The sequence below is a fragment of the Arachis hypogaea genome, chromosome 14 (genome assembly GCF_003086295.3).
Source record: "Arachis hypogaea cultivar Tifrunner chromosome 14, arahy.Tifrunner.gnm2.J5K5, whole genome shotgun sequence".
In the NCBI taxonomy this organism is placed as follows: Eukaryota; Viridiplantae; Streptophyta; class Magnoliopsida; order Fabales; family Fabaceae; genus Arachis; species Arachis hypogaea.
The window spans coordinates 23,536,762-23,548,501 of NC_092049.1; the positions used below are offsets into that span (position 1 = coordinate 23,536,762).

The following is an 11,740-nucleotide window of genomic DNA, read 5'->3' on the forward strand; positions in this document are numbered from 1 at the left end:
AAAATTTGCAGATTATTAAACTAAAATATCAGAGCTTAAACAAATTTATCACAACAAAAAAAAATCATGATAACAATAACCTGCAAAATTAGTATCAAAAAATAAACCTAAAATAGAACAACACAATCAGAACATCACATGTACATGGGTAATCATGAATCAACTTGATTTCAGCCCCTGTTTTTTTTTTTTTTTTTGTTCTAGCTACTTTTCAAGCAAAGTAACCTTAACCTTTCAATTTTTCAGCTTTTCCTCCCCCTTTTGTCATCAAAGGGGACCTGCAAAGAAAGAACATGGGTATGCAAAATATCCAAAATATCACAGTAGCAAAATAACAGAGTATTACAGATCTAAAGTATCACAAGTCTAAAGTATCCATAACAGCCTACAATAGTATCAAAATAAGCCAAAACAAGCCAGAAATCACCAATAAACACAGTGATCAATCATCAGATAAATTGTACTCAGAGCCATATGCATCTTCATCACTGGCAGCCCCCATCTCTTCTTCAAAACTCTGCAGCATTAGACCCACCCTGTCTTTGCATTTTATCCAAGCCCGTTCGTTTTCAAAAGCTTGCTTGCGGGCTGCCTTGTATGATTGTACCATTAGTTTGGACATGTTGGAGAACTCAGTAAGAATTTTTTTGATCGATTCTGCTGTCTTGGAAGACTTAGGTGGCCGACTCTCAAACTCACTGTCAGAGGGTATTGATTTTTTTCCTTTGGTGCCTTTCATAACTCCTCCTCCCTTAATGAGTGAAACCTTATTCTCTACAGCTTCATTTGTTAGATCAATTTTAAAATATTCAAAAATGCTGGTGAGAAACATGCCATAGGGTAAGTTTACCTTTTTAGTACTTTTAACAGATTCCCACATATGCTTTATCATAAGGTATCCAAAAGAAATGGGAGAGGAAGTAACAATAGAAAAAAGTACAAGAGATTCAGAAACAGTTACTCTGTTGTGTGAACCACTTTGAGGAGTTAGAATATGAGTGATGATTCTGTGCAGCAATGAGTTTGTGGGATTGAGGGCCTTGTGGGTGGAGATGGTGCCATCCAAGCCAGACAAGTTCTCACAGATTTGTTGTAGGGCTAGCTTGTATGTGACCCCAACCTGAGAGTCCCATTTTTCAGTCATGTACGCTCTTGGATACATGTATACCCTCTTGGATACATGTACGCCTAGGGCAGCGCTGATTGACTCCGAGTTCAGAGTCATGTATACCCTCTTTACGTAGGAATGAATGGTACCATCGATCAGTCTCATATTAGCATAAAATTCTCGTACCAATCCAGGGTAAACATGTTTAAGAATATGGAGCAGAGGAGTCCATTTCAGATTCTCAAACAGAGGAGAAAAGTTGATTCATTTAGCTGTCAGTGAGTCCAGATTCACTAGGTATGAGGCACATAAGTGGTGTTTCTCCAATACTTTCTTCTGGAACTCATAAGAGGCACACGAATTGAATCTTGCTGGATCAAAGTGTAAATGAGATTTGTTGAATTTATTTTTGAATTCCAATGATTCCATATTGGCTGATTTTCTCGTGTTGTGTAACACAAAGCTTTTGGTCTTCTGTGAACTGCGTCCAGGGGTAGCCTTCTTCGGCGGTGATGGAGGCGATGAGGTGTGGGACTCCTCTTCCTCTTCAACCACGGGTTCCTTTTTTTTTTCTTGAGGAAGTCTTTGTTGCTATCACCTTTCTCCTCATGGTGTCCGTTTGCTTAGAAGATTAGAGGGTGATGATGAAGATGTAGAATTAATGTGTATATGAGTGTGGGTTTGAGGGGTGGAGGATTTTTTGGAGTGAAGGATTCGTTCACTTTTTCTTGGAGCATTTTTCTTTTTTATGATATTAAAAATGGAGAAGTTGAGAGAGAAGATGAAGAGAGAACCGAAGTGAGTGGAAAGATGTGGGAGATTAGAGAAGCATTAAATGCTAATTGGAGAGAGAAGTGGAGTAGTTAATATCCATTAAGGCGCAGTTATTAACCAGGGAAAGTTTCTTTTTTAAAATTAAAACTGAAAGGTTGGCTCCTTGAATCAAGGGATGAGAGAAAAAAAAAAGATTTGATTTGACAATAACTTCTCCTGTGTCTTGCAATGAAAAAATAAGCAATGAAAACCAATGAAAAAAATAAATAATGCAATTACATTGATTTTATCTTTTTTAACTCTTATCTGAGGTCTTTTACATTCTTTCCTGTGTCTTGCAGGAGAATAAGTGGGGTCTGTCTATAATAAGCTCAAGTCTTTTGAGCTTTTCTAATGTGCACAAAACATAATTTATAAATATACCTCATATGGGGGTTAATAATAATAACTATTTTTATACATTTACCCCAAACATTTTTTAAATTCATAAAGTGAAACCCTAATTCCTTTTTCTGTAAAGTGTAAACTCACCGCACCCTCCACTCCGTCCAGAACTATCACCACCCCACTCTACCCTTCTCTTGTTTCTGCCCTCGCCGTTGCCGTCCAGCCAGCACTCGCTGCCGGTCTCATCTCATCTCCCGGCGTCGTTCCTAGGCTCGCTCTCCCCGTCTCCTCTTCTCTCTTCTCTCTTTTCTCTTCTCTCTTCGAGTCGTCGTCAGTACCGTGGTGCTTCGTCTTCCCCTTCATCCTCCACTTCCAGAGATCCAATGTAACCTCAGTCTCAGGTATGAATTTGCTTAATAGATTTCATTTTTTTGTTCCAATACAAATTAAGAATGATTGTGTATATTCATGAAGCATGCCAAATTATTTTCCAATAACACAGTGAGTACCTATTAGTCTTCTTCGGTTCTTCCTCTCTCGTTCCGTTTCTTCCATTTCCTCTCTCCAGATCCACGATTTTCCACTTTTTCTTTTGTTAAATTATGATTACGATGGAATCTGTAACCTAGAACAGTGAATAATTTAAGATTATGAACTGGAAAGTATGTGGGAATTAGAAAATGTTATTTTCTTCCGTTGCTTATTTAGAGATTTTGTAGATATAAGATTAATGCATTTTTTAAATTAGTGGTTCATGAATGATGACAACTAAAATAAAATGGTCTCATTAATTTTGCTTATTTGATTCTGGAGTTTAACTATGTGGAGTTCATCTCTTTGTTTTAACAAGTTTTGAGAATCTTTCGTATAGGAGAAAAATAGGACCTATCAATTTGTTTATACGTTACACTCTGAATTTAGAAATATGTAATATTGAGTTCTTCGAGCAATCTTTTTCATTATTTCAAGCCAATGTGGACTTAACGTGAAATTTGTATAGACATCAAAAACATTTTTAATTTGAAGGCCTTGACTAATAGCTCATACTTCTAGGTGAAGTGATTCTCAAAAGTATAGGCATGAACTTGAAAATGCAATTGATATGTGACACTCTTTTGTATATACAGCCTTTGGAAAAGCTTTATTTCTTTATACCTGAAAACTGCATATGTACCTAAAGGAATCAAAATTGCACTTTTTGAAATCTAATTAGTGGTGTGAGCACTGAGCAGTGTGTTCATGTTATGGTTACTTTATATCTTAGGTTTATTTCAGACTTTGGAGTTCTTATTGACTTTGTAATTTGGGAATTTTGATAGTTTTTAGTTGTGCATGAATTATTCTTGAAAGGATATTACTATGATGTATATCATATATTGATTTTGATAGAGTTTAAGCTACCATAAGAAAATTTAGAAATTAGTATTTTGATTCTTTTTGAAAATTCAATGGTCATTGGTTAGTTTTGCTTATTTGATTATAAAGTGTATCTAATTTTTGCTTATTTGATTATAAATTGGTTAGTTTAAGGAAATGTCATCATATAATATCTCAATACCTTGTTAAAGTTTATCATCATTATTTGACATCTCCCATAATTAGATGGTTTTAATTTACCTCTGCAATTGACAGACTATAAACAAAAATTGGGTTTATATGCTCACTTATAAAATCTGTATGCCATGGGTCATATGCTCATTTATACTCTAATGCTTACTTGTGTTTCTCCTTATCATCGTTAACTTTGGATTTTAACAAATCTTGTCAGGTAACCAACTCATGGGAAATCAACTCCAAATTGGAAGGCTTTTGGAGTTCCTATTGTGTCTAAGCATTGCAATGTTACAAAAGGATCTGATCTCCGTGATCTCTATCTAAAGCTGCTAAATTCATTTCAAATTTCAACTGAAGGGTCCTTAGAAAATTTAAATTTGAATAACAAACTGGAAAGAATGGCAGAAACGGAGGGGACGGAATCACCTCATTTAAGTTCAAGTATGAATGGGAAAGATTCTTCTTTAGATGGAGGACTGGAGTTTTACATAACAGATGAAAAAGGGATTGTTAAGGATTCCAAGATATCAATGAATGAGCCACTGGAAATAAAGATACTTAGCTAAAATAATATACATGACAGTAGTTCATGAAGTTCTATCTTTGTTGGGGGGAAGCAAATCAAAGCAATTACTAGCAACCATAGTTTCTTTTTCTTTTCTATTTTTAATGTGTATTTTGCTGAGGAATTAGGGAGAATGAAGTGGAAAAAAAGAAGTTATCAGAAGTATGGACCATGTTTCCAATTTGGGGTTAAGGTGTGCCAGAACTCCTCTTTGATTGTTGTACTAATAGTAGTTAATGCAGCTTTAATCTAGCACAGGACCACTTTTCAAATTCTGCTCAACACTGGTTCTCAGTTGTAACCTTTCTTATTTTAATATCAAATAACCTGAACTGCAACTAAATATTTTGAAAACTAGTTTCAAATAACATAAATTGCAAAAAGCTCATCACTAATCAAGAACGAAGAAGCACAATATTATTATTGAATTAAATTAAATAGATTCAAATTCGGACGTCTAAGGCATGAATCCAAGTGGCCATAAACTAATGAATTGGATTGTCCATATCTTACAGGCCTATGAAGTAGACTTCTCAGCCTATATTACCTTTAATTCCCCTAAAACTTAGCCATCCTTACAACGCATGCAAGCAAAAAATAACATACATGTATACACTCTTACATGTACGTGATCACTTGTATATTATTGATTGATAATGAATGAGTAGTGGCAAGTGTGGATAGCATTGAATTGAATTGACAAGTGAGGTTGATGAACACTTATATATGCTAAAGACACAGGACAGTACCTATTCACAAAACAAATTTTTTAAAATTCATAGAAATTCTAAACACAAGCGGCCCCACCCCCTCTCTCCCTGTCTTTATTCCTTTTCAGTTATTCCTTTTATGGAATGAACTTTACAAACCAAGCAAGTGGCCATGAAAAAGCTGCAAATAAAACACAATATCCCCATTGAATCTATGTTAATCTCTCTGTATCAGCAAACTTCCTCAGGAATTCCACCATTGCAATTTGAAGAACAACTGTAATCCCAACAATTCCAAGGAACAAGTGATTTTTGTGAATGCCTCTGAACACATTTTGTTTCTCCATACTCCTAGCGTTAAACTCATTGAAAACTTGGCACAGAACAAAAATATTGAAAAGCATTAAAACTACAACAAAGTTCAAATTTTATTCATTTTATTGAAGGATTCAAATGCTTCAAAGAAATAACTATATGCAATTTTATAATCCTTCTCCTCAGCATGCAGTAGTCCACTCTGCAGATCTATGGCACCTTGCTGTGCCGGCGGCACATGAATAGCATTTGCAGCTGTTCTTGCTGCTGTGAGTGCAGCTTTTGCCTTTGGAAGGTTCCTTAATGAGAAGTGTAGCTTGCTTTCTAGCAAGTTTATGTCTCCAAGTAGAAGCTTGTCATCTAATCTTCTAACATCTTTGACCAAGCTGGAGAGTAAAGTCAAAGCTTCTGAAAACTCCTTATTTTCCATCAGAAGTGCTGCAAACCTTGCCTCAACTCTCTGCCTCAAAAACGTACGCTTCTCAGCACGAGTCCATTGCACCATTTCTTTGCAGAGTGCAATTTGAAGAGAAAATGTCCCTGGAATTTTAGCAACTGGACAAGAGCTGCAAAACACACATACACAGTGTCTTCCACATTAAAAACCACCAAAATGGTGAGATTGAAAATCCAATATCAGTAATGTCACTATCTCAAATTACAAGCTAAGATCCATTTCCAAAAGCTAAAGGAAACAATAATAACATACACAATTAGTATTATTGCAACTACTGAAAACCCTAAAAAGAGAAAGCTCACCGAGATAGATCTATCCAAAGAATGCGCCACAGATTTTCCAACTGATACGGAACTTGTTCCCAACTGGAGGCTCCATTAAAGGTCATCCTCTTTTGACTAAAACCCTAAAAAGGTTTGGGAAATTTGAGAAGAAAAACAACACACGAGCAACAGAGTTTGAGCCATGACTTGAAGAAGTAGGTCATGTAGTCGTTGTGGAAGAAGGCAGAGGACAGTGGATAGAGGAAGAAGCAGAGGGACATCGCGAAGAGGAAGAAGGCAGACGTAAAGGGGGTAGAAGAAGAAAAGGAAATTCATCGTGATGTGGAAGAAGGCAGAGGATAGTGGCTGGAGGAAGAAGCGGAGGAACGTCGCGAAGAGGAAGAAGGCAGACGGAAAAGGGGTAGAAAAAAAAATGGAAGTTCATCGTTTGGCGAAGAAGACAGAGATTCTAAAATTTTATAGTGGGCAATTGTAAAATATCAAAATAGTTATTGTGTTTAAGTGTAATTTTTAATAAATTATTAATAATTTAAATATAAACCATTAGATTATTTGTCATCTAATCTAACGCTTCAAATTGAATGGTGCATCAGATAAGCTCATAAGAGATGGGCTGATTTTAGACTGACCCGAATAAGTGATGCAACATATTTTTTTTATTCACTATGGTCGTCCCTAAATCAAAACCAATGAAAAATTTACAAGTAGAGAGAAGAAGCAAGTGATATACTTAGATCAATGTTGTCTTCCATCCTTATTTCTCATCCAGCAGCATCTTCTATTTTACATTTTATAATCTTTCTCTATGATTATTCATTGTATAACTCCTTTTTCCTTTTATGCTTTCTGGTCATTAATTATTCTTCTCTATGTTATTCTTTATGCTTTGTTTTTGTTACGGTTCATTTGTCTTTTTTCTCTTTTTATTCCATTCCCTTCCAAATTGAGTTAGATTAGTAAAGTTAGCACAGAAATTTAAACTTTTTCAAAAATTCCAAAACAAGGTTTACCATATTTTTATGATAATTATTAAAAGACTCTTATTCGATTAAGATTTTAACTCTAGTTTAATTAAGTTAAATTATAGTTATTTATTGGGTTAAACATAAACCACATGTTACCATATAAGGATAAAGTACACCTTGGATAGAAGGGTTTTAGCGTGTTTGCCTTTTTACAGATAAAGTATTGTATTTACAAATAGTAGCCACTTATATAATGATATTAAAAATATTTTTTTTTAAAAATATTTTTTAATAATTAAAATTCAACACATATAATTAATTAAATTGTATTATTTTTATTAAAATTAGTTAAAAAATTAATAAATTAAATTTTAAATTAGTCTAAATTAATATTTTTTTATAAAAAATAACTATAATATTTCTATTATAAAAAAAACTAAAATACTCATATTATATATATATATATATATTTATTTATTTATTTTGAAAATTCTAAATCCTAACCCTATGACGACAGGAAAGAAAAAGGCTAAAATTTAGGATTCTCAAAATTAATATATATAATAGGAGTATTTTAGTCATTTTTTATAATAGGAGTATTATAGTTATTTTCTATAAAAAATAATATTAATTTAAATCAGTTCAAGATTTGATTCACCATTTTTTCAGTCAAATTAATTTATCTGGCCTAATTTTGATAAAAATAACACAGTTTAATTGATTATATGTGTTAAATTTTAATTATTAAAAAATATCTTTAAAAAGAGACGTTTTAGGCATCTTTATCTGAGTGGATCCCTTTACAAATTGGGTTTTAAATTTAATTTTAAAGTTTAAAACTAGTTTAGATTTCTCATAAGATAGAGTAGTATACATTAAGTTCTAGACCTTGATTTATTTATTGATAAACAATTATGATTTTTGATGTATAATTTGTTTCTCTCTTAAAATGTACATAAAAATTAAAGACACAGATTAAATGGATGAAAATTTGATGAATACAAGCATGATGCAAGGACAATCTACCACAAAGCCGCCACACTTTGATGGTACAAACACCATTGAATGGAAAGAGTACATAGATATTTTTTCAATCAGTGGACTTCAAACTTTGGTTAATCATCAAGAATGGACCAAAGATTCCAAAAAAGATAGTAGGTGGTGTAGAAATAGAAAAATCTGAAGATGAATTTGACGAGGAAGACATGAATAATATGGGACTAGATTCAAGGGCAAAGTATATGTTATATCGTGCTGTGAATCCGGAGACATTTAAGAGAATCTCAAAGTTCGAAACAGCCAAAGAAATGTGGGATGAGATTCACAGGTCAAGCATTGTTTTATGTTATTGTTGATATATTCCAATTAAAACTTGTTACATGAATTTGTTTTCATTTCTCTTAAAATTATTTATAGTATTAATTTTTGCACTATAAGTGAAGTAAATCCATTAAATAATATATAAAAAATACTTAATTAATTAAATAATTAATTAATAATACTAAAATACTAACAAAATTTATTATTTTTGACTAATAATTAGTCAAAAATATTTAAAAGTATTGACTAAAAATATATAATTAAATTATTAAACTAAATATATTAAGTTGTTGACTAAAAATATTAATTAATATAAAATAAAATGATTGGTTCTTGAATTTTTTATTAATTAATTCATATATTGTGTGCATTTTGAAATTTGTTTATTACTAGTGCATATTACTTGGCTTTATTTGGCAGGGAAAAGTAGCAAATGTTGAAATGAAGTCAGCGACTCGTCCCCAACCAAACAACATGGCCCCCAATTATAATCAGCACGACTCTACAATAGATGATTTTCTACAGGATACAAGTAACGCATTACTCTTATCCCTCTCTCCAACTTGAAAATAATGCTATATTTAACACTCTTCACGTGCAAATATGTCAGATCTTACTGAATCTTACATGCATGTTCATGTGTAGTAGACTGTTAATTGTCTAAATAAAAAGAAAAACTATTTGGGAAATAATATACATTAGTCTAAAATAATTAAAAAAATATTTTATATTCATTAATTGTTACTATAATAATAATAATAATAATAATAATAATAATAATTTTAGATATAATAGGAATGTAATTATATATGTTATTGTTATATATACAAAATTATAAATATTAAATTAAATAAAGTAATTTTAAGTTATTATCTTCCTAATATTATTTTAAAAAATATATATAATATTTTTGTTTAAACTTGTATTAAGAATATAAGTTGGTAAATTATATGGTAAAGATGTAAGTTTATAAATTTTTTTTTATGAAATGAAAAAGAGATTAAAAAAGATAAGACCCACACTTTGAATAACAATAAAATAATAAAAAATAACTATAAAAGAAATTTATTTTCTCTCTCTATACCACTTTAATCTATATAATAGAGTGTCCCATATAAGTTTGGCACACATGGCATATGATTGCTATAGAAATGTGATTAAAAATTTTCATAATCAAGTTTTGCGTGTAATTTTATTCATTAATTTAGTCATAAAATTATTATTTTAATATGTATTCTATATAAATAGTTAATTTAATGATTGTTAATATACACGGATTGAATTTAATATCTCATTATTACAAATATATCAGATTGCATTAAGTAAAATATCATTAAGTTTAATTATGGGGACCGAATAAGATATGACACTAAAAATAAAATATAAATAATAAAAATACAAAAATTAATATTCTTATATTTTATTTGATGATAAACTAAATAAAAAATAAATAAATTATAAAAGTTTAATTTATTATTTTTTTTATACAAAAATTTTATGAAAAAAAATATAATAATAAAATATATAATTACAAAAAAAATAAAAAAATAAATTATATCCAATCCTTAATTAGTATTTCTATGCTTTTTCTATCAGAAAGAACACAAAATACACTAATTTAAAACCTTGGCCCTCACATATACAAAACAATTCAAAAATCCTATTAAGTTTGTTTATTAAGATAAACTAATTTAATTACATATTCAATTAATGCCTTCAAAAAAAAGTTTACAGATTCAACTAATAATTTTATTTTGTGAGCATGCCTAAGCATGAGTCTTAAATTTTATTATTATGGAGAGAATAACTAAAATTATCTTATTTAATTTGACATCTATAATTTTATACATGTAATATACATAATTGTAAATTTATTACTTTTAAAATTATTCTAACAAAATAATTTGAGCTGGTTTTCTATTTTGTTTCGCACATTATTGTAAACCTTTGTGTATCTAAGAAATTGGTCTGTTTTGATTTTGGCTTTGTGAAGGGGAAGCAATGAAAGGTTTCTTCAACCTGTGCGTTCTCCTTTACAAGCATGCACCGGAAGACAACTAGGAAGAAGCCAAGCTCATCATAGCTAAAGATGATAGGTTGAAATATGCAGCCATAGCAAGCGGGTTGTCTACAGTGCATGGATTCGGAGTTGGCGGAGCTTAGAGGAGGGCTTGGAGCTGCCCCTCTTCAGTTAGCTGCATTGCAAGGAAAATGTGACATGACTCTGTTTCTTTATAACATCACCAAACGAGTTTTAAGAGAAGATGACTTGCAACTATTGTTCTTCACTTGTATCAACACTGGCAACTATGGTATGCATCATCTTCTATGCATTTAGATCAATATTCTTGAAACTTTAACGGATTGTTTCAAATTAAATTACATTTTTAATACTTTTGTGAAACTAAATATACCTGACTCTGCCTATAGCCTATTAATAAACTTGCATGAAAAAAAAAACACTAGATTAGTCTGTTGGTATAAAATAGGACAATTTACGTAAATAAAACGATTGAAGAAAACGTTTACGCAAATATAACATTGGCGATTTCCAGACGCAAATGCAACAAACACAACTATATATAATCCGCTACACCCTGCACCGGAATTTAATTGCACGTAATCCGCTACAGGGTCTCGCGGATTACGTTCAGGGCGAGGTTACTCATAAACCGCTACACCCTGTAGCGGTTTATGACCAAGTGGCGTTTATGCATAATCCGCTACACCCTGTAGTGGATTATGTGTATAGTGGTGTGTCTATATATACCGCGTGAGGCTGTAGCGGAAATCATTTGAGTTATTTTGGAAAGAAAGTTAGGGAGAGAAAGTAGAGAGAAGGGAGAGAAAATTTAAAATATTTGAGTGGTTTGGAAGAATGGAGGATGAACGGCGGTTGTACCGGCTCGACGGCGTTGCTCACGTAGCCGGAACCATCGATGCAGAGGTAAGTATCTGTATTTCCGAACACTATTTTAATAAATGTATATTTTATTCAATATTAAGGAAGTAATTCATTAATTAGATAGATAGAGACTTAGTTTAGGTTTTGGTTTGTAAATGAAAATTTGAAATATAAATTTTGACATCTAACATTTAATAGTGAAGGTAGAGAGGTAAATTAGTAATTTCAAAACCCAAGTAGCTTAAGACTAGAGATACAAGCTATAGTTTGGTTGTTGATGTTATTGTTAGAAATTATTTAAGGTGTTCTTTATTTCTGAAAATGCAGCCAACCCGATGTGTGTATAGCGTCCGTAGGCAACAGAATATGCCGTTACAGGATAGGATCATACCTTAC

At 31.7% G+C, this 11,740-nt stretch overlaps 1 protein-coding gene and 1 long non-coding RNA gene across 2 annotated transcripts; one reads left to right on the plus strand and one right to left on the minus strand.

Annotated features, from left to right (window-relative positions):
- The first annotated feature begins 2,279 nt into the window (after positions 1 to 2,279).
- On the plus strand, positions 2,280 to 4,742 carry LOC112741836 (uncharacterized). The gene is made up of 2 exons (XR_003171643.2): positions 2,280 to 2,670; positions 4,038 to 4,742. It is a non-coding gene; the product is annotated as an uncharacterized lncRNA (long non-coding RNA).
- A 766-nt stretch (positions 4,743 to 5,508) lies between these two features.
- LOC112741835 (26S proteasome non-ATPase regulatory subunit 11 homolog) lies at positions 5,509 to 6,961 on the minus strand. Its single transcript, XM_025790967.3, has 2 exons — positions 6,173 to 6,961; positions 5,509 to 5,979 (listed from the first exon to the last, which is right to left on the minus strand). The coding sequence occupies exons 1-2, from the start codon at positions 6,256 to 6,258 to the stop codon at positions 5,520 to 5,522; spliced, it is 546 nt and encodes a 181-aa protein (XP_025646752.1). The 5' UTR covers positions 6,259 to 6,961; the 3' UTR covers positions 5,509 to 5,519.
- Between the last annotated feature and the right edge of the window lie 4,779 nt (positions 6,962 to 11,740).

Bases quoted from the DNA above. Each gene is read 5' to 3' on its own strand.
- LOC112741835 (XM_025790967.3), bottom strand. From the start codon at position 6,258: ATGACCTTTAATGGAGCCTCCAGTTGGGAACAAGTTCCGTATCAGTTG. The intron at 5,980-6,172 runs GTGAGCTTTCTC...TGTGTTTTGCAG, and splicing joins CTTTGGATAGATCTATCTCG to CTCTTGTCCAGTTGCTAAAA.